The sequence below is a fragment of the Colius striatus genome, chromosome 25 (assembly GCF_028858725.1).
Source record: "Colius striatus isolate bColStr4 chromosome 25, bColStr4.1.hap1, whole genome shotgun sequence".
NCBI lineage: Eukaryota > Metazoa > Chordata > Aves > Coliiformes > Coliidae > Colius > Colius striatus.
In genome coordinates, this window is record NC_084783.1 from 3821125 (window position 1) to 3843852 (window position 22728).

The window sequence follows — 22728 nt, forward strand, 5'->3', positions numbered from 1 at the left end:
ACCTCAACAGGGAACAAGTTTGTCCTTGTGTTTCTTTGGAGCCTCTTCTGTTGTGCTTATACCAGTTGCCCCGTGTCTTGTCATTGGCCATCCCTGAGCACAGCCTGGCTCCAGCCTCCTCACACCCACCCTTGATGGATTTGTGAACATGAATGAGGTCACCCCTCAGTCTCTTCTCCAAGCTGCAGAGCCCCAGCTCCCTCAGCCTTTCATCACAAGGGAGATGCTCCACTCCAGCATCTCTGTGGCCCTGCACTGAACTCTCTCCAGCAGCTCCCTGTCCTTCTGCAACTGAGGGGCCCAGAACTGGACACAATATTCCAGATGCAGCCTCATGAGAGCAGAGCAGAGGGGGAGCAGAACCTCTCTGACCTACTGCCCACAGCCCTTCTAACCCACCCCATGATGCCATTGTCCATCTTGCCCACGATGGCTCACCCCCAGTTCCCTTTCCCCTCCACTCCTCTCTAACAGTTGATTCCCCAGCCTGTACTGCTACATGGGGTGATTCTTTCCCAGCTGAAAGACTCTACACTGGTTGAATTTCACTACATTTCTCCCCACCCAACCCTCCAGCCTGTCCAGGTCTCACTGAATGGCAACACAGCCTTGTGGGATGCTCAGCAGCGCCTGCGAGGCTGCACTCGGCTGCCTTCAAGAGCTGTGCACAGCCACAGGCATGGGAAGGCTTTTCCTGAACAGGGGAGGTCTGAGGTCAAAAAAAATGAGAGAGAGGGAAAGAGGAAGAAAAAAATCTTTAAGTAAACATCCCCAGCTCCTGCTGCTGTAGCACTTTAAAGACTGAGCTACTGTTTCCTGGGGCTTTCCTGTCTGTGTCCCCAGGGTGGTGTATGATCCACACTGACACATTTCACAATCAAACAGTGAGAACGTGTGATCAAGAATTTCTCTTCAGTCTAAACTTTTATGCAGGTCAGAGTTTAACTTGCAATTCCCTTGATGCAGTAGCTTGAAGGTTTTTCTTTGGGGAGGTTTGCTTTGGCTGCTCTAGATGGATTTCTCAATCCTCTCTGTGTTTTCTGATGGAAAGTGCTGGATGGAGACTGATGGATGGAAAATGCTGGACTGAGACTCACTTCCTCACACATAACAAAACAGCAAAGTCTGCCTTCCTCTCATGCCTTCACTCCTGCATTGCATCCTTCCTTTAGACAAGCCTGGCTGGGTGGGGGGGGGATAATAACATCAGCCTCTAAGGGTTTGTCCATTCCCCTCATCCCTCTCTGAAATAGGATGTGATGGTTCCTCTTTGGGGCTGGAAGGTCTGTCAATAATTCTACCCCAAGTGTGAGTGGGGAAACTCTCCTTTGGGAGTTCAAAGAGCCCTTGCTGAAAGCCTAGAGAAGTCCAGATGTCTCATAGCCTTTGTGATCATTGTGAACACTTTTAGAAGGAAAATCTGTGAGGGATGGGGCTGTGAATCATCCTGTGTCCATGAAGAAGAAAGAAAAGCTCCAATCCAAAAAGAATCCATTGAATTCTGGAATTTTCTGACCTATTTTGGTACAAGACAGCCTAAAAAGAAAAAAAACCCTCACCTCCTGTGCTGATGAGTTTCTCATATTGTTTACTTTTGTAACGTTCTCTGTGGACCAGCAGCCAGCAATGACGTCCACCCAGCATCAGAGAATAAGAACTTCAGAGGAAGGAATGCAGCTTCATAAATAGCAAACCACAGACACTAATGGGGAGCAGAGGCAAACCTGCAGGTTAAAACTTCGTTGCAAGAGAAGCCCACACATCCACACAGCCTGGGGACTCCAAGATGATTTCAGCTCTAGCCTTTGTTTTTCTCCTTTGCCTCTCCTGTCCTTTTTCATCATGTCAGCAGAGAAGAGTAGGTAAGTCATTTGAATTATCTCTGTGTTTTCTGCACTCAGATGTTTTCTAGGCTGCTGTGAGAATTCTCTTTTGCAGAAGGGAATGAGGGAGGTGTAACATTTCCACTGCACCTACTGAAGCCTCAAAGCAACCTTTAGAGATTTGCTCCAAAACTTGAAGCTTCACTGTGAAAATACTCAGCCTCAGGCTTTTCCCCAGTTCCCCTCCCGAGTTCTAAAGGGGTTTTTTTTAGGTAAAACATTTATTCTAAGGCAACTGGAAACTTGGTTGTGCTTTGTAGTGACCTGCAAGAGACACTTTACATTCATCTGTGTTTTGCATGTGATTTGAGTTTAAAAACCAGACCCTGTAGCTGGATCCTTGGATACCCTCTCTGCTTGTGCACACAGAGCTCAGGGAAGCTCTGACTTCTAGGAAGGTGCCTGTGCTAAGTTCATCCCAGGAGTTCCACTTCCCTGCAGAGCCTGATAGGGAAATGCTCAGCTCCAAGAGGATCTGTGACATCCAGCAAACTCACCCCACGTACCAGAGATTGAGGCGTGTGCTTGTGGAGACTCAGAGTCCTTAGAGCAGGATGCACAGGGATGGAAATGTCTGCAAGTGCAGAGATTTCCTTTGGAAATTGCTCCTGGGCAGTTGAATCATTGCAAATTTGAATATATCTAAACCAAAACCAAACTCCAACTGTTGTTTTAAATGACATCTTGCCACCAGGGATGGAAAATTCCTCCCAGGAATAACGGAAGCTGCCTGAAGCCTTCACCCAGAGCTTATTCAAAGCCTCTGTTTGCAGTTAGAGATGCTGTGCAAGCTTCTGGTTTTCAATACAACCTGAAATGCCACTTTAATGCAGTGCTTCTGTCTTAGAGTGACACATCTGTGGTATTTTCAGTTTAGTACCCAACCCAAATTGCATGGAGGAGGCTACAAATACTCATAAAGTGCTCTTGGTTCTGTGCAGGGAAGACCCATAAAGTCTTTCAGGCTCATTTGGCCCATGAGAATGCCCAAGTTGTTGTAGCACAGCCTCACACCCTGCCTTTGGTGCTGGCAAATTCATGCTGGAGGAGGCAGATCCCTCACTCCAGCTCATTGACCCCAGAATGCTGTTTGTGGCACTGCTATTTCTCTCTTCATCAAGCTTTGCTCACCCTGGAGGCAAGGTGTGACTTCTGTTGGAGGATCCATTCCTCTAGAAAACACTAGAGAATGAGCCTGTACTTTCTCATGGCAGACAGAACACCAGAGCTGAACTTTGTGTCCAACTGTTTTGAAGTGGGTCAAGTTGGCTTAAAGCTTACACAAATCTAGCAACAATGAGCTGCTCCCTCTCGTTCTTCTGGAGCAAAGCCTGTCTCAAAAGACTGGGCACATCTAGAATCGAGCAGATGGGAAGGAATGTTCATGTTCATCTGCCTTAGATGACCTTGGAGGATGATTTCTATCCATAGCTTAACCAGGATTTAGCAGCTTTGTGTGGATGAGCTGATGGATCCTCACATCCCAAAGCCACTGCACAGCACTTTGAAGCTGCTGCTCCCCAGGAAAGTCTGTACCTTGGGAGCAGGAGAGGCAGCAGCCACGTTTGGGGCTTGGCAGCCCGTGGGGGATACACTCAGCAAAGAGCTTTCCTTCAGTGCTGCCCTTCACAGCAGCTTCCACAGCACTGAATTACTGATTTGCTGCTTTTGGCAGAGAAGCCTTCCGATGTGTGAACTGCACAGGCTGTGCCAGATGAACAGCCACCACAGCTGCCAGAATGCCAGGCCAATTTGTTTGCTGAGGGGCAACTGTTACCTACCTGACAGACAGAGCTGATTAGCACTCTCTGTCTGCCCAGAGCAAACTCTACCCTACGTGCAGCTCTGTTTCCAGCAGTTCCTCTGGTTAGGAACTGGCAGAGGCTGCTGTGGAGGACTCTGTGTCTTTAATATGAAGCTGAAGTTGATGGTATCAGTTGGTTTATACTGCTAATGGCTTTTCTCTGGGTTTTTTTCCCAACCACTTTAGCTTTTTCAGGAGGTGAAGTTGGGCCAGAAATGCTGGAAGAGATGAGACAAACTAACCGTGTGCTGCTGGAGGTCCGGGAGTTGCTGAAACAGCAGGTAGGTGAGGAAGGGACCTCCAATCCCTTACACACTGCACAGCAGTGACCTCTGAACCCTCTGTGCAGAGTTCTGCAGTTGGAGGGGCTGCTTTCTTGCTTTAAGTGAAATGAGCAACAGGATCAGTGTGCTGCAAACGTGGTCTCACAGGTCTGAGATGCAACGGGTTGGTTGGGGTGAGGAATTCTGCTGCTTCAAACAGTGTGTGCTGAGAAGGAGCAGGCAGAGTGAGCTCTGACAAACCACACACACACACACACAGTGGCTGTAAACCCAACAAATCACTTTTTCCTTGGGTTTGTGTGCTCATGAAGTCAGCAGAGAGACCAGCTTTGGAAGATGGAAGAGACCTTTCAGCCATCTATCAGGGTGCTGGAAAGGGGAGTCCTCTGCAGTCCAAACAAACTCTGTATTCACTCTTTCCTCTTGTTGTTTTAATCCTAAACCTTTCTGGCTCCAGTTGTTTCTGAGGGAATTTGGAGCTTCTTGGGTGCTTTGGTCCTTTCCCATTTTAATGAGGAGATGGTGGTTTGTCTGGTCCAGCTTTGAAGTACAGAAAAAAGGTTCCATTCTCCCTCTCTGCGCTGTGGGAGCTGAGGGCAGCAGCCTCAGCCTGCCAGGGACTGGGAATGGCAGACAGGCCCCTGTGCCAGTGCAAACTGGGCGGCCTCTAATCTGCAAAAACATCTGTTGCAGTGAGTTCCTCTCCCCTCTCAGGCTGCTGCATAAATACCCAGTGTTTACTAGGAATCAGGTCAGACATGGTTCCTGGCAGCCTGGAGCAATGATTTCCAGTGGCCCCTTCCAGCTCAGCCCTCCTTCTCCACACAGGTTTTGTTTGTTCTTTCTCTCACTCCTGCCACCTACTCCTTTTTTTATCCATGGCCTTTTTCTCAATGGTGCTTTCAAGAAAACTCTTCCTCAGAAGACAAACTTGCACATGCAACTGCAGAGCCAAGGTGGCAGTTCAGCATTCCTTAACCTGGGCAAAATGAATCTTGCTTTTCCTTTATTCAGCATCTCAGGATGTTGGCAAATATGGATGGCAAAAGGCTTTACAATAAAAGGCCAGATCTGCTCTCCTGAGCCAAAGGCTGGAGGATTCTTGGCACCAAGGAACTCCTGATGTTCATTAGCTGTGCCCTGAATTCTCTGCTGTGCTCTCTGTCACCTGCTTCTAACAGGAGATGTTCTGGGGATTTGGGTTAGAGCTCTCTGCATTGACTAGTCAAAATCCATGACCCCAGGCCATGTTGGAGGGAAGAGAGAATCTAAGATAGGATGAAAAGCTGCTCTTATACCTGGGAGGTAGTAGAGAGATGTGAGTAAAAGCCTTTGTCAAAGTGAAATGACTTAATCATGGAAAGATGAGGTCCCAGGGTGTGGAAGGGTGGCTCTGAGCATCAGCTGTAGATTGCCAGTAAGGCTTTTGCAGGAAAGAAGTCTGCTAGGATTGCCACCTGAGATGCTGGAGAGAAGCTGATTAGCTTCATTAGCTGATATGCTTACCTCTGCCTCTCCCATATTCCTTCCTTCCCCAAAAGAGCAGCACCTCTGTGCTGCTGATGCTGCAGATTATCTACTGAAGCAAGCCTGGAGGAGCCTAGAGGAGCTCAGAGGATGTGTGGAGGGAAGGGCTCTCATGGCATTGGTGTTAGGGCCAAAGAATGGCATAAGCAATGCCAGAGATTATCCATATGTCTGCAAAAATGGCTCACAGGGACCTCCTCCTGCCTTGACTCCCACAGTGCCTGGACTGAAGCTAGAGCAGAGTTCTCCAGGACTGATAACTCAGCATCATCTGGAGTACGAGACCCAAATAAAGGCAACCCCTCTATGACACTTGTTTCTGTGTATTCCAGTGTCCCCTGTATCTCTGACACAACAGCATTCTCCAGATAGAGTATAGAAACACTACAGCAGGGAGTGACTCACAGCAGGAATGCACCTCAGCTCCCAGGAAGCCTGTGAGGTAGAAGCTGGGCTGAGAGAGCACTGGTCTGTAAGGCAGTGTGCAGTCCCAGAGGGACACCCTGCTTTCTGGCAGTGGGGCTATTTCTTTGGCCTGGGAGCCAACCTCAGCCCTTGGCTAAGTGATGGTTCTTGTTTTCTTCTAGATTAAAGAGATAACATTCCTGAAGAACACAGTCATGGAGTGTGATGCCTGTGGTGAGTTACTGAGCTGAGACCTATGTTCAGCTGCCTCCTCCAAGTCCTTCATGTCTTTGTGTCTAAACAAGAAGTGCTACCTGTGAGCATCCCCCCAAAGGAAACAGCTTGTTCCACAGTCACCTGGGTGACACAGGGTAACACTCAGTGATGCCTTTTTTCCCTCACAGCATCCTGCACACATGGACCAGTGTTCTGTGCTGTTCTGGCTCAATGGCAGCTGAAGATTTTCCCCTTTGCTGAGCATGGGGTGCAGAAGTAGCCTTAAAAAACTCGTCTTTGCTTCCAGCAAAACCCCAGCAGTCACTTATTGCACTTCAGCTTTGGGACCCTCTCTGCACTCCTCAGGGGGCTGCACACCACTGCAGAAACCAGCCCAGCCACATCTCCATGGCTGATGTGCCAGGCAATACACCCTGGGCTATAACTGGCTGCTCCTGAGAGAGTGCTTTGCTATTCCTTCCATCCTCCTGCTGCCACCATCCCAGCAAAGAGCTTGTTACAGAGGATTTGGGAAACAGGACCATCAGTTTTCCCATATAAATCTTGCTCTTGCTCCCCAGGGTGTGGGGGATTTTTTGTCTCCAGACTGGAACTTACTTCCAGTCTATCTGGCTTCCAGAAAGCCTAGTTCTTGGAGATGCTGTGTTATTTGCCAGTACTCTCCAAGGGTGGAGCAATAACCCATTTCTGCACTTGGAGAGATTCTACTTCTGCTGGAAAAGAGATTAGCCAAAGCTTCTGGGACCTACAGTACAGAAATGCCTTCATCCACAGCAATTGGTTGAATAATTTGCTCATAAAACTGTCCTGAACTTTCTCTCTGTTACTTGATTTCTCCCTTCCCCACTTGCTGTGCTGCTTTATATGTGTTCTGTGCTCCTTACTGTAGAATTTGAGCCTCTTTTAAGCCATGTGTGGAACAACATGACTCACAGCAGCCCTGTGCTCCTCTCATCACTCCCAAAGAGGAGCATGGAGAGAGGAGGCCTTGCTTTTAGGGGAGACTTTGTTGATGGTCATAGAGTGATGCCTTTGGTTTGTTTCAGGTTTTTGATGTTGGGCTTTTAAGCTGGAGCAAGTGGGAGCAAAAAGTGTCCTTGTCACTTAGAGCAGTGGGTGTGTGGGACCTGGGACAATTCTGGGGTCCTGGGGAAGTTTATTCACAGTCCTGAGTCGTCCTTCAGTGTCCCTCTGTGTCCCATGCAGCTTGATCCTGCAGATTCTCTGTTGCTGTGAGTCAGGTCATGAGGAGAAGGACAAAAACCTGGTGTTTGGCCTGAAACTGGTTTGCAGTGGGGTGGGGGCAGGAGTGACATGTTCAGAGTGTTGCTGAACAGAGCTCCAGTAGCATTTCACGTGGGTTAAACAGAGCATATTGCTGTGTTCCAGCCTAGAAGTGATGAATACTAGATTGATTGCTCATCTGCCAGGATGAAGTGAGCTTTCCTAGCTCTGTGGAGATAAGAGGCAGTGTGTTAGCCACAACACTATGGCACGAGAGCCTTGTGTGAGCCTGATGTGTGTTCCTGCTACAGACCAAGCTGCCTTGTGTCACAACTGCCTAGAAGTGATTTTGGCTGACAGCCCTCCACCAGGCTTCCCAGATTTAAGCCTGTGTGGGTTCTGCCTGACTCCTTACCACCACTGAGGTGTAGTTATGGAGGAACCAGAGAGAGAAATGATCTCTGTGGAACTGCTCAAGCAAGGGCGTTACACCAACAAGGAGGGTGGCACAACACGAGTTTTGGCCTGGGAGTAAAGACTCCTGGGGTTTCCTCTTATTTGTCTGCTCTGACTCAGGAATCTGTCAAACTGCTGCTTCTGGCTTCATTTTCCTCCCTTTACAGAACAGAGCTACAGCTGCCCAGCCCTCAGGATGGAGAGGAAATGTCCTTCTGAGACAATGGGACCACCTGAGGACAGCTCTGGCAGTCACAGCTCTGTCCTTAGCATTCTCTTATCCTCCAGGCATGCATACTGAGGTGACAGGCCCTGTCATCACTGTGACACAGTTCAACAGATGCCTCCCAACCTCCTGCTTCCCTGGGGTGCCCTGTACCGAGACCAGCACCGGCTTCAGCTGCGGACCCTGTCCCCCGGGCTACTCGGGCAACGGCTCCCACTGCACAGACATCAACGAGGTAAAAACACCCCCTAGGACAGGCTGCAAGTTACCCAGCTGCCTTTGCTTTTCTTGGGCTGGTGTAGGTTTGTCTTGTGGCTATGAGGAGAAGCCTTGCAGTTCCCCTGGGAGCTGAAGTGCAACAGAAGCATCCTTTCACTGGAGGGGCAGTGGCTGTGCTCCACGTCGGGTTTGCAGCTGGTCTAGTGAAGCATCTCGTTCTAAAAGACCCAGGGGCTCAAACAAAAGCAAGCTGTTGGTTCATACCATGCAGGGAAGGTGATTTTGGAAAGCCAGAACACTCCTTCATGGTCTCACAATCTTTGGAGGTGATGAGTTGTTAAGAGATAAGATTTATCACGTGTGGAATAGAATCAAATGCTTCCCAAATAGTCCTTTATACAAGGAACCTTACACACTACTCATAGTTCTGCCTTTAAACCAAACCTTCCTGGGCAGATGCTGCTCAATTCCTCTTCTTTTGTACCATTCCATGCAGTTTCCTCTGTGTGTGTGTGTGCAAAGCTTTCCTCAGCCATCAGTTTTGCATGGCTGGGACACTCCTTTGCTCCCAAAGCACAGGCTGGTGCTCACTGAGAGCTCTGCTGAGCAATTCTGTCTTGCAAAGCCATGTCACCTCCTCAGCATTTCAGTCTGAAAACCTGCTGAGGTTAAAAGGGTCCTGGAGAGATTCTGATGCCAATCTGTTCCTCACTAAAGGTGAGAACTGCTGCCTTGCTGGAACTCATCCTCCAGAACAGAGGGGAGGAATTCAGTGAAAACAACAAAGGGTTGGAGAAAATAAAGCAGCTTTGGAAGGACAAAAGCTTCCAGAGAGTACACAAACAAGGGCTCTCAGTGTAAGAAATGACCCAGTGTAAGAAGTGATCCAGCAGTGTAAGAAATGATGCAGTTCTCTGGATTCAGAGACTGCCAGGAAGGAAAGTGCAAAGCTAAGCCAGCCTCTTGCCTGGGCAATTGATGTCACCTAAGAAGAATTAGTCCTGAGAGCTGATTTGTTTTACTTGTCTGCACATACTGGTGACCTGGGGGAACAGCTGAGGCTGGGGAGCTGCGTTTTTCCACTTGCCCTGAGCCAGGGACTCCTCCTGCACTTCTTGGTTTCTTCTTTAACATGAAAGAGCCCAATAGCTGGATGTGAGGCAGGCAGGCTTGCTCTGAGAGCTGCAGACAGCCTGGCCTCACCCTTGTGCACACTCTCTCTCGTTGGCAGTGCAATGCCAACCCCTGCTTCCCCAAGGTCCAGTGCGTCAACACCAGCCCCGGCTTCCGCTGCGACCCCTGTCCCCCCGGCTTCACCGGCCCGATGGTCGAGGGGGTTGGACTCACCTATGCCAGGGCCAACAAACAGGTAAGGAGCCACCACAAATGCTTCTGCCTCGATGCAGTGAGAGGAGAGCCTTGCCAAGCATGTCCTAGCACCTCAGCAGCAAAGCAGCCTCCCATCCCAGACTGACCCCGTGCTGAGCTCACGCTGCACAGAGCCTTGTGTCTCTGACACCTTTGTGGCTGTGAAGGCAGCCTGGGGAATCCTTCAGCCAGGACCCAGGATTCCTGCAGCTACTGCCTGCCCTGTGCTTCCCTGACAGCTGCAGACAGAGTGAGGAAAATGCCCAAACCCCAGTCAGCCAGCCTTAGTATGGTCTGTAAGGGTATATTGCCACAAGCAGGAGCAGCGTGTGGCTGGTGTTATTTAAGAGCTGCTAGCTGGTCATGGGACACAGCCTTTGACCTTCTTGTTCCATTGACTCCCTCCTTTTTAAAGTAAGGAGATACTCTGAGAGCTCAGCTCAGCCCTAAGCTATTTTGCCAGGCTGGAATCCCTGTGGCTCTAGAGGGTGAACAGCTTGCCTGGGGCCAGGAGGTGTGTCAGGGGCTTTGCTTCTGCCTCTGGGGATGTCCCAGTGCTGTAATGTGATGGGAGATCTGCTCCAGAGTGAGGTTGTTCTGTTCTATTTCTGCAGGTTTGCACTGACATCAATGAATGTGAGACAGGTGCTGCCAGAAATTGTGTCCCAAACTCCATCTGCATCAATACACGGGTAAATGCCACTGGAAAGCCTCCCGTGGGCGACTGTGTCCCGGCCTCCGGGGTCTCTGTTGGCTGTGGCAACTTGCCAGGGCTCACATTATAGTCTCTGCCCCATTGCTTCTGCTTGCAGGGATCCTACAAGTGTGGGGCGTGTAAACCTGGCTTTGTTGGGGATCAAATCTCTGGCTGCAAGAGCCAGACAGGGAGACGCTGCCCGAACGGTGAGATCAGTCCGTGCCATGAGAAAGCTGAGTGCATCGTGGAGCGGGACGGGTCCCTGTCCTGCGCGGTAAGGCCACACCTCCCTCCCTGCATCGGTCACACCTCCCTCCCTGCATGGGCCACACCTCCCTCCCTGCATGGGTCACACCTCCCTCCCTGCATGGGTCACACCTCCCTCCCTGCATCGGTCACACCTCCCTCCCTGCATGGGTCACACCTCCCTCCCTGCATCGGTCACACCTCCCTCCCTGCATCGGTCACACCTCCCTCACTCCATCGGTCACACCTCCCTCCCTGCATGGGTCACATCTCCATCCCTGCATAGGTCACATCTCCCTCCCTGCATAGGTCACACCTCCCTCCCTGCATGGGTCACACCTCCGTCCCTGCATCGGTCACACCTCCCTCCCTGCATGGGTCACACCTCCCTCCCTGCATGGGTCACACCTCCATCCCTGCATGGGTCACACCTCCCTCCCTGCATGGGTCACACCTCCGTCCCTGCATCGGTCACACCTCCCTCCCTGCATCGGTCACACCTCCCTCCCTGCATGGGTCACACCTCCCTCCCTCCATCGGTCACACCTCCCTCCCTGCATGGGTCACATCTCCCTCCCTGCATGGGTCACACCTCCCTCCCTGCATGGGTCACACCTCCCTCCCTGCATGGGTCACACCTCCGTCCCTGCATCGGTCACACCTCCCTCCCTGCATGGGTCACACCTCCCTCCCTGCATGGGTCACATCTCCCTCCCTGCATAGGTCACACCTCCATCCCTGCATGGGTCACACCTCCATCCCTGCATAGGTCACACCTCCATCCCTGCATGGGTCACATCTCCCTCCCTGCATGGGTCACACCTCCATCCCTGCATGGGTCACACCTCCCTCCCTGCATGGGTCACATCTCCCTCCCTGCATAGGTCACACCTCCCTCCCTGCATGGGTCACACCTCCCTCCCTGCATAGGTCACACCTCCCTCCCTCCATCGGTCACACCTCCCTCCCTGCATGGGTCACATCTCCCTCCCTGCATGGGTCACACCTCCCTCCCTGCATGGGTCACACCTCCGTCCCTGCATCGGTCACACCTCCCTCCCTGCATGGGTCACACCTCCCTCCCTGCATGGGTCACATCTCCCTCCCTGCATAGGTCACACCTCCATCCCTGCATGGGTCACACCTCCATCCCTGCATAGGTCACACCTCCATCCCTGCATGGGTCACATCTCCCTCCCTGCATGGGTCACACCTCCATCCCTGCATGGGTCACACCTCCCTCCCTGCATGGGTCACATCTCCCTCCCTGCATAGGTCACACCTCCCTCCCTGCATGGGTCACACCTCCCTCCCTGCATAGGTCACACCTCCCTCCCTGCATGGGTCACACCTCCATCCCTGCATAGGTCACACCTCCATCCCTGCATGGTCACATCTCCCTCCCTGCATGGGTCACACCTCAATCCCTGCATAGGTCACATCTCCCTCCCTGCATGGGTCACACCTCCATCCCTGCATGGGTCACACCTCCCTCCCTGCATGGGTCACATCTCCCTCCCTGCATGGGTCACATCTCCCTCCCTGCATGGGTCACACCTCCATCCCTGCATGGGTCACACCTCCCTCCCTGCATGGGTCACATCTCCCTCCCTGCATGGGTCACATCTCCCTCCCTGCATGGGTCACACCTCCCTCCCTGCATGGGTCACATCTCCCTCCCTGCATGGGTCACATCTCCATCCCTGCATAGGTCACATCTCCATCCCTGCATGGGTCACACCTCCATCCCTGCATAGGTCACACCTCCGTCCCTGCATGGGTCACACCTCCCTCCCTGCATGGGTCACACCTCCCTCCCTGCATGGGTCACATCTCCATCCCTGCATGGGTCACATCTCCCTCCCTGCATGGGTCACATCTCCATCCCTGCATGGGTCACACCTCCATCCCTGCATAGGTCACACCTCCCTCCCTGCATGGGTCACATCTCCATCCCTGCATAGGTCACATCTCCATCCCTGCATGGGTCACACCTCCATCCCTGCATAGGTCACACCTCCATCCCTGCATGGGTCACATCTCCCTCCCTGCATAGGTCACACCTCCATCCCTGCATGGGTCACACCTCCATCCCTGCATAGGTCACATCTCCATCCCTGCATGGGTCACACCTCCGTCCCTGCATGGGTCACACCTCCCTCCCTGCATGGGTCACACCTCCCTCCCTGCATAGGTCACACCTCCCTCCCTGCATGGGTCACATCTCCCTCCCTGCATGGGTCACATCTCCATCCCTGCATGGGTCACACCTCCCTCCCTGCACGGACCAAACTTCCATCACCCACGTGCTGAGGTCCAAAGCTCCATCTCCTGCATGGGCCAAAGCTCCATCTCCCACTTGGTGAGGTCAAAACTGCCATCTCCTGCATGGTCTAAACCTCCATCTCCCATGTGGTGAGGTCCAGACTTCCACCTCCCACATAGTGAGGACCAAACCTCCATCTCCCCCATGCTGAGACTGAAACCTCCCTGTGCCTGGCATCTGCTCCCTCCAGTTTCCCTTTTACTGTTCGTGCTCTCCTGGGTCTGCCACTGCCCTCTCCTGGAGAGTGAGCCTTCCCAACACAGCCCTGAGCCCCTGCAGCCTCGGTGCTCTCTGAGGAGCAGACTGACTCACGTCCAGTGGTGTTTCACCGGGGCTTGTTTTGGCTGAGCCATCACACGTTGGTCACTCACGGAGCATTACGTGCAGCTGAAGAGGGAGAAGCACTGCTCAGCAGCTCTCTGGAGCCAAGAAGTTTTGCTGCTGCATGTCTGTAATCTCAGGAGCAAGCAGACAGCTTATACAGGGGCTATTTGAAGTGCTGTTTACAGCTTGACTGTGTCTTGCAGACAACATTTGTCCTGCAGGGTGTCGTGTACCTGGATTCGCGACGTTTCCTGCTGGTTCTCATGTAAAGCCTTCAGTTCTGGAGGCATGTGGCCATCAGGGGATGCACCAGCAGCCTCATCTTGTTTATCTGCTGTCTTCCAGTGCCTCGTGGGGTGGGCAGGGAATGGCTATGTCTGTGGGAAGGACACAGACATTGATGGAGTCCCTGATGAGAAGCAGCGCTGCTCCGACAAGAAATGCCGCAAGGTAAGGGGCTGCTGCCTCCTGTTCCGTGGGAAGCTGCCTGGCAGAGGAGTGTCTGACCACAGCTGGGCAATTCTCATTTGAGGGCAGGCCCTGGGAGCTGCTGAGACCCTGCCCAGCCTTCAGACCTTGGGTTAAATGCCATCTCCTCCTTGCTAACAGGTCCTTTGTCGCTTTCCTTCCAGGACAACTGCGTGACCGTCCCCAACTCCGGCCAGGAGGATGCAGACAGGGATGGGATTGGAGATGCCTGTGATGATGATGCTGATGGAGATGGGATAGTAAATGCTGAGGTTGGAATTGTAATTCTTAAGCCCTGATGTACCTAAATGTACCCAAAGGTCTCACAAAGCAAGTGGCCACACCTTTACTGTGGGTTTTGAGGACGGGCAGGTCACAGCAGGAAACGTTTAGATCTGGATGGTGTGAAAACAGTGAAACCATCAGGCAGGAGAGAACATCATGGCACTGCAGGGACTCTACAGGTCACTCCCCTGAGCATTAGGGAGCCTCTCTCAGTCCAGCATGTCTGCAGAGCAGCTCTAGGAGAGAGACCTGGGAGTGCTGGGTCATAATAAACTGACCGTGAGCAGCAACGTGGCCTCGTGGGCAAGAGCCAATGGCAGCCTGGGGGCAGCAAGCAGAGTGTGGGCAGCAGGGCAAGGGAGGTTCTGCTCTCCCTCTGCTCTGCCCTGCTGAGGCCTCATCTGGAGTCCTGTGGCCAGTTCTGGGCTCCCCAGCTGCAGAGGGACAGGGAGCTGCTGGAGAGAGGCCAGTGCAGGGCCACCAAGATGCTGAGGGGACTGGAGCATCTTCCTTGTGAGGAAAGGCTGTGGGACCTGGGGCTGTTCAGTCTGGAGGAGAGGAGACTGAGAGCTGAGCTCATGAATATTGACCAGTATCTCACTGGTGGGTGTCAGGAGGTTGGGGCAGCACTTGTTTCCTCCTTTACCCAGTGCCAGGACAAGGGGTGATGGGATGAGGCTGCAACACAAACAGTTCCATTGAAACATAAGGAAAAATGGTGGCCAGTGGCAGGACAAGGGGTAACAGGCACAGGCTGGCACACAGGCAGTGCCCCTGGCACAGGAGGAGCAAGTCCTTTGGTGCTGAGGTGAGGGAGCCCTGGCCCAGGCTGCCCAGGGAGGTTCTTTAGGAGGTTCCCAAACCCATCTGGACACATTCCTGTGCCCCCTGACCATGAGGAACCAGCTTTAGGGCTGGAGGAGCTCTAAAGGTTCCTTCCAATCCTCCCCCATTGTGATTCTCTGGTTCCACTGGCACAGGAGCAAGTCCTTTGGTGCTGAGCTGAGGGAGCCCTGGCCCAGGCTGCCCAGGGAGGGTGTGGAGGCTCCTTCCATGGAGGTTTCCACCCCCCCTGGCCATGTCCCTGTGCCCCCTGAGCCAGGGGAACCTGCTTCAGGGCTGCATGAGCTCTGCAGGGCCCTTCCCACCCCCAGCACTGTGTGCCCTGTGACTGTGTCCCCCAGGACAACTGTGTGTACACACGCAACTCCGACCAGCGCAACATGGACAAGGACAACTTCGGGGACGCGTGTGACAACTGCCGGCAGGTGAAGAACAACGACCAGCGGGACATCGACGGCGACGGGAGGGGAGACGAGTGTGATGATGACATGGATGGGGATGGTAAGAGCAGGGGAGTGTCCTGGGGCATCTGTGCTGAGCTGACAGCCAGGGAGCTGCTCAGCATGTAGAGTTTCTGTCTGGAGTCTTGTGGCCAGTTCTGGGCTCCCCAGCTGCAGAGGGACAGGGAGCTGCTGGAGAGAGGCCAGGGCAGGGACACCAAGATGCTGAGGGGACTGGAGCATCTTCCTGATGAGGAAAGGCTGCAGGACCTGGGGCTGTTCAGTCTGGAGGAGAGGAGACTGAGGGGGGAGCTCATGAATATTGACCAATATCTCACTGGTGGGTGTCAGGTTGGGGCAGCCTCGTTTCTGTTGTACCCAGTGCCAGGACAAGGGGTGATGGGATGAGGCTGCAACACAAACAGTTCCATTGAAACCTAAGGAAGAACTATGTCAGTGTTTGAGTGAGGGAGCCCTGGCCCAGGCTGCCCAGGGAGGCTGTGGAGGCTCCTTCTCTGGAGGTTCCCAACCCCCCCTGGACACGTTCCTGTGTGACCTGATCTAGGTGGGAGCTGCTTCTGCAGGGGAGTTGGACTGGATGAGCTCTAAAGGTCCCTCCCAACCCCCACAGTGCTTCTGTGCAGTTCTCTTTCCCCTTATCACACTATGAAATGGTCACTTTTCCCTTTTGCTCCCCACAGATGGACACATTCCTGTGTGACCTGATCTAGGTGGGAGCTGCTTCTGCAGGGGGTTTGGACTGGATGAGCTCTAAAGGTCCCATCCAACCCCCACCATGCTGTGATTGTATGCAGCTGGAGATCCTCAGGGCCACTGTCAGCCTTTTGAGGCTCCAACCCTACAGTAGAAGCAGCTTCTGAAGGGATAAAGCACAGCTCAGTTCTCAAGCTGCCAAGAGCAGTGAAGCCAGCATCCCTCACAGCTCAGTGCTTGCAGGTTTAAAGCTCCATCACCAGCACCATGGTGCCAACTGTTATTTCTCAGCACTCCTGTTGTGCACAGTCACATCAAACCCGTGTCAGGCTTAACAAGGATACACTGTGCAAACTGATCTCAGTCCAGACAAGGGGGTGACTTTGTGGTGTGACTGAAACTGATGAAGAAGGATGGGAATGCTCAAGCTGTGAGCAGCTCCTGGCCCAAGTGTGTGTCAGAGGTGTCTTCTGGGTTGAAAAAAAGCCCATGCTGGCTTTAGAAACAGGCTGGTGCTAATGAGGCTGTATTTGCACAAAGCCTGCTTTCAAAAGCCAGCAATCACCACTGCTGCTGGCCCAGACATATGTGTTTATTTACAGAGGATTTCCAGTGCATCTAATGCTGTTTGGGTCTGGCTGAATCCTGCCAAGTAGCTCCCTGCTGGCATGATTTGCTGGTGTAGTAGGTAAATGCAGAGAAGTGGGAAGTGAAGTCATAGAGGTTGTCAATTAGATCATTCCTGTCCCATTTGGGGCCTTGAGAAGGTGCCAAATCTTCCATCCCAAATAGCCAAGATTAACCCTGGCTGTAGTGATACAGAGGTTTGCTTTAGAGGGAAAAGACTCTGTCCTCTTGGCCAGCCTGGAGCCACGTTCTGCAGTCCTGCTGTCAGGCAGCTCAGGGTGGTTCCTGTGCCACTGCACTCCCAGAGCTCCCTGGTGCTGTGGTCTGGAGCACGTTTCAACATCAGCTGCTGCTGGTCTCTTCCATCCTCCACAGCTACCAGGATGCATCTGTTAATTTAAGTGTGTAAAACATACACAAACCCCCAAACTGTTGCTTTATTACATGAACAGGGGGGTTGGACCAGATCCTCAGAGGCCTCTTCCAACCCCTACCAATCTGTCATGCAATGCTCCCAGCTTTTTGCCATCTCCTACATCCAAAGGAGCTCGTTCTGCACAGAGCTCAGCAGCCTTATTGCCCTGATGGGTCCCCTTTGCATGTCTTACAGGGATCAAAAACCCAATGGACAACTGTAAAAGAGTGCCTAACCCTGACCAGAAAGATAGTGATGGTGATGGAGTGGGAGACAAGTGTGACAGCTGCCCAACAGTCAGTAACCCAGACCAGGTAAGGGAGCACTTTCCTTTTTACAGCCTTACAGGCTCATTTCTCTTACTCAAGACACCTCTGCCTGAGGTGTGCACCCCTGGGAACTCACCAAGGTCACCCCTCAAAGCTGCAGAGCAGGAGTGCAGCCCCTGGAGATCAAACATCCTGGGGTACAGACAGGTCAGAGGGGATGTGTTGTGCTCTGCACTTCTCTCTCCCTGCCTTACTCAGCTGTGTTCAGAAGCAGCAGTGCCTGAGCCCAGCAGGGCGACTTGTCAATCCTGCAGAAGGATTTAGGCTCCCACTGTTGTCAGCTCTGGTTTCAATCAGAGTGACCATGGCACTGAGGCTGACAAACAACTCTCTGCTCTCTGTTGCCTAAAGCTCCTCCTGCTCTATGCAAAGTTCAAATGGCTCTTGCTTTATTTCACCAGAAAGACACGGATCACGATCTGGTGGGAGATGTCTGTGACACCAACCAGGACAGGTGAGAGCCTGCCAAGACTCTGCTTCACTGCATGAAATCTTGGGGGTGAAGGTGGATGGCAACTCCCTGACAGCCTGCCTTGGATTTATCCTTGGCTTTTCTTGGGCACAGAGGAACCTCCTGAGGTTCAACAAGGGCAAGGGCAGAGTCCTGCACCTGGGAAGGAACAAACCCCTGCACCAAGACAGGCTGGGGGTGACCTGCTGGGGAGCAGCTCCAGGAGAGAAACCTGGGAGAGCTGGGTGAGAATAAACTGCCCATGAGCAGCAACGTGGCCTCGTGGGCAAGAGCCAATGGCAGCCTGGGGGCAGCAAGAGAGTGTGGGCAGCAGGGCCAGGGAGGTTCTGCTCCCCCTCTGCTCTGCCCTGCTGAGGCCTCATCTGGAGTCCTGTGGCCAGTTCTGGGCTCCCCAGCTCCAGAGGGACAGGGAACTGCTGGAGAGAGGCCAGTGCAGGGACACCAAGATGCTGAGGGGACTGGAGCATCTTCCTTGTGAGGAAAGGCTGTGGGACCTGGGGCTGTTCAGTCTGGAGAAGAGGAGACTGAGGGGGGAGCTCATGAATACTGACCAGTATCTCACTGGTGGGTGTCAGGAGGTTGGGGCAGCACTTGTTTCTGTTGTACCCAGTGCCAGGACAAGGGGTGATGGGATGAAGCTGCAACACAAACAGTTCCATTGAAACATAAGGAAGAACTATGTCAGTGTTTGAGTGAGGGAGCCCTGGCCCAGGCTGCCCAGGGAGGGTGTGGAGGCTCCTTCTCTGGAGGGCTTCAAGACCCACCTGGACACGTTCCTGTGTGACCTGATCTAGGTGGAACCTGGTTTAGCAGTGGGGTTCGACTGGATGATCTCTAGGTCCCTTCCAACCCCCACCATGCTGTGACTCTGTGATTATCCAATGAAAACACAGAGGTTATGAAAGGTGACATTCTCTCCAGACCACCAAACCCCTTGCCAGTGGAAGCCTGGCCCCACATGAGCTGTGCCCTTAGGCTGCAGCAGGGGTGTTTCTGATCTGCTGCTGGTGGAACTGATGGTTTAAGAGCTCATAAGGCTAAAATTGCCAACCCCCAGCTCCTCGGAGGGTGCCACAGGCCTGTTTTAAAAGCACATGCCAGTGGCTGATGCTTTTTCTCCACCAGTGATGGGGATGGCCACCAAGACACACGGGACAACTGCCCCTCAGTGCCCAACAGCTCTCAGGTGGACACAGACAACGACGGGCTGGGGGATGAATGCGACGACGACGACGACGACGACGGGATCCCAGATGAGAAACCTCCCGGCCCTGACAACTGTCGTCTCGTCCCCAACCCCGGCCAGGAGGACTCAGATGGTAAAGGAAACGGCTGCAGGGGGGTGTCTTCCCTCCCTGGGGGCCAAGGCCTGTTGGTTCTGCCTCTAGAGAGGCAGCAAGATCTCCTCAGTACTGATTTGAGACAGTTCTCCATCATTTTCACGTCTCTAAGCTCAGGATCTGGTTTGGGAAATGTTCCCTCTCTACAGTTCGAGGTGTTTCTGTTCCCAGCACCTCTGCAGGCAGGGGAAGCCATGGCCACCTTTAACTGGGCCAGCCAAGGGCTGGCTGAGTACAACTCCAGTGCCAGGGGTAGGGAAAGCAATTGAAAGCCTGTAACTCCTGGTTGTCTCCCGTTCCCTCAGGTGATGGCGTGGGAAACCTTTGTGAAGACGACTTTGACAGAGACATGGTGATTGACAGGATTGATGTGTGCCCAGAGAATGCAGAAGTGACACTCACAGACTTCAGGGCTTTCCAGACAGTGGTGTTGGACCCTGAGGGCGATGCACAGATTGACCCCAACTGGATTGTCCTCAACCAGGTAGGAGACTGCTCCAGGAGGGGCTGGTGGGTTGAGTGGGAACCTGCCTGTGCCAAGAGGGATGTAGATCTCATTAAAGACTCCTTAAAGCTCTCCAAAGGCTCCACTCATGAAAGATCTCATCACAGACATGCCCAGTGAGAACTCAGCTCACCCTGGTGCCCTCCAGGAGTACGGGCAGTGTGTTTGGGGTGGTACTAACGAGCCAACATTTCATCTTAGGGCATGGAAATCGTGCAGACCATGAACAGTGACCCTGGCCTGGCTGTAGGTGAGTGACATGATCACTGCCCAGTGCAGCTTTTACAAGGGTTTCAGGCTTTACTTCATGATTCCATCCACCCCCTGGGTAGATATTCTCTGGAGTAGGCAGAGTCTTCAGATCTGGCCGAACAAAATCCCTCTTTTCCCATCTGGATCCTGAAAGAACCAGCTCTCAACCCTGCCTCAGATTGCTGAGTGTTGGCTGTCCTGCAGGTTACACAGCATTCAACGGGGTGGACTTTGAGGGCACGTTCCATGTCAACACAGCCACAGATGATGATTATGCTGGCTTCATCTTTGGCTACCAGGACAGCTCCAGCTTCTACGTGGTGATGTGGAAGCAGATGGAGCAGACGTACTGGCAGGCAAACCCCTTCCGAGCAGTGGCAGAGCCTGGCATCCAACTCAAGGTAAAACCACCCCCTCAACTGAGCTGTGCTGCAGGGGGGGTCAGTCCCTTCCTCACACAGTTACCAGTCTCATCTCTGTGCCAGGCAGTGAAGTCCAAAACGGGCCCAGGCGAGTACCTGCGCAACTCCCTGTGGCACACGGGCGACACCACGGACCAGGTGAAGCTGCTGTGGAAAGACCCTCGGAACTCGGGCTGGAAGGACAAGACATCCTACCGCTGGTTCCTGCAGCACCGGCCCCAGGTGGGCTACATCAGGTGAGGGCTGCACAGCACGGCTCAGAAGAGGCTCCCACACAGAAGCAGCCTCTGGGGGAAAGAGGAGGGAGAGTGGGACAGTTTCTAGCGGGGTGCAACGGCCTCATGTTCTTACACGTGATTATTCTGTTCCAGAGCTCGTTTCTATGAAGGGCCTGAAGTTGTGGCAGACACTGGAGTGGTTCTGGACACAACCATGAGGGGAGGGCGCCTGGGAGTCTTCTGCTTCTCCCAGGAGAACATCATCTGGTCCAACCTGCGCTACCGCTGCAACGGTCAGTTCGTGGGGAAGGTCGAGTGCAGACACTTGGCTGCTCCACACAGCAACCCCAGGGAGACATCACACACCAACCCCAGGGAGACATCACACACCAACCCCAGTGAGATATCACACACCAACCCCAGTGAGACATCACACACCAACCCCAGGGAGACATCACACAGCAACCCCAGTGAGATATCACACAGCAACCCCAGGGAGACATCACACACCAACCCCAGGGAGACATCACAGAGCAACCCCAGTGAGATATCACACAGCAACTCCAGTGAGACATCACACACCAGCTGCCCCACACACCAACCCCAGTGAGACATCACACAGCAACCCCAGTGAGACATCACACACCAACCCCAGGGAGACATCACACACCAACCCCAGTGAGACATCACACAGCAACTGCCCCACACACCAACCCCAGTGAGACATCACACACCAACCCCAGGGAGACATCACACACCAACCCCAGTGAGACATCACACAGCAACTGCCCCACACACCAACCCCAGTGAGACATCACACACCAACTGCCCCACACACCAACCCCAGTGAGACATCACACACCAACCCCAGGGAGACATCACACACCAACCCCAGTGAGACATCACACACCAACTGCCCCACACACCAACACCAGCAAGACATCACACAGCAACTGCCCCACACACCAACCCCAGTGAGGCATCACACAGCAACCCCAGTGAGACATCACACAGCAACTGCCCCACACACCAACCCCAGTGAGATATCACACAGCAACTGCCCCACACACCAACACCAGCGAGACATCACACACCAACTGCCCCACACACCAACCCCAGTGAGACATCACACACCAACTGCCCCACACACCAACCCCAGTGAGACATCACACACCAACTGCCCCACACACCAACACCAGCAAGACATCACACACCAACTGCCCCACACACCAACCCCAGTGAGGCACCACACAGCAACCCCAGTGAGACATCACACAGCAACTGCCCCACACACCAACCCCAGTGAGACATCACACAGCAACTGCCCCACACACCAACCCCAGTGAGGCATCACACACCAACACCAGCGAGACATCACACAGCAACTGCCCCACACACCAACACCAGCGAGACATCACACAGCAACTGCCCCACACACCAACCCCAGTGAGGCATCACACACCAACCCCAGTGAGACATCACACACCAACCCCAGTGAGACATCACACAGCACCTGCCCCACACACCAACATCACTCAGCAGCTTACTCTGCCCTTCATTTCTGGTTCCACTTCTAATCAGTATTTGCTTCATCTCCTTCCTCCAGACACCATTCCAGAAGACTATGAAACATTCAGAGTTCAGCAGGACTAAAGCTCCCATTCCAAGGCCTGTCCAGCCCAACCTGCTTTAGAAAGCGAGCTCAGCTGCCCCACTCTTGCTCTGATACTGTAAGAAGAAGGGTGAAGTCACGTACCACTGCACTGTCAAGGCATCCTCCAGCATCTTTTCTACAACAGCAACTTTCTTTCAATGCTAAAACCCAAACTCTATTGGAAGGGCAGAGGCACAGACAGCAAGTGTGAGCAGAGGCCTGTGCTGCTGTGAGCCATGCTCGTGGCAGAGGTGTGCTGGCAAGCAGCCTGCAGCAGCTGGGATGGGGAAGTGCAGCGTGGATGGCTCCCAGGAATCCTTTCCCTACTCAAAGGCTCTCAAGTGTGAATGTTGATCTCCTTTTAGTTCAAGACCTACTGCAAAGCCAAGCCAGCACTAGTGTGACAGGGACCCTGAGAGCAGCCTCTGTACCAGTTGCTCACAAAACATTGAAGGAAGCACTTTAAGGAGAGTATCTTTGTTCTGGAACGTGGGATAATAAATACTCCACTTCTTCTT

The 22728-nt window shown here is 53.2% G+C and overlaps 1 protein-coding gene across 2 annotated transcripts; it reads left to right on the forward strand.

Annotated features, from left to right (window-relative positions):
* The first annotated feature begins 360 nt into the window (after positions 1-360).
* On the forward strand, positions 361-22698 carry COMP (cartilage oligomeric matrix protein). 2 transcript variants are annotated; one of them, XM_062014825.1, is made up of 19 exons: positions 361-1862; positions 3874-3968; positions 6086-6137; positions 8109-8281; positions 9497-9634; positions 10248-10325; positions 10446-10604; positions 13572-13676; positions 13859-13966; positions 15164-15323; positions 17214-17332; positions 17749-17801; positions 18945-19138; positions 19465-19643; positions 19866-19914; positions 20121-20317; positions 20402-20574; positions 20710-20849; positions 22163-22698. In XM_062014825.1, the coding sequence occupies exons 1-19, from the start codon at positions 1787-1789 to the stop codon at positions 22207-22209; spliced, it is 2295 nt and encodes a 764-aa protein (XP_061870809.1). In that variant the 5' UTR covers positions 361-1786; the 3' UTR covers positions 22210-22698. The 2 variants fall into 2 exon arrangements, with proteins under 2 accessions (XP_061870809.1, XP_061870810.1); XM_062014826.1 differs by lacking the exons at positions 20710-20849; positions 22163-22698 and having other exon boundaries at positions 20385-20441.
* Positions 22699-22728: the final 30 nt, after the last annotated feature.

Coding starts and splice junctions, on each gene's coding strand:
- COMP (XM_062014825.1), top strand. CDS start 1,787: ATGATTTCAGCTCTAGCCTTTGTTTTTCTCCTTTGCCTCTCCTGTCCT. Junction 10,326..10,445: donor CCATCTGCATCAATACACGG/GTAAATGCCACT, acceptor TTCTGCTTGCAG/GGATCCTACAAGTGTGGGGC. Junction 20,850..22,162: donor CCTGCGCTACCGCTGCAACG/GTCAGTTCGTGG, acceptor TCCTTCCTCCAG/ACACCATTCCAGAAGACTAT.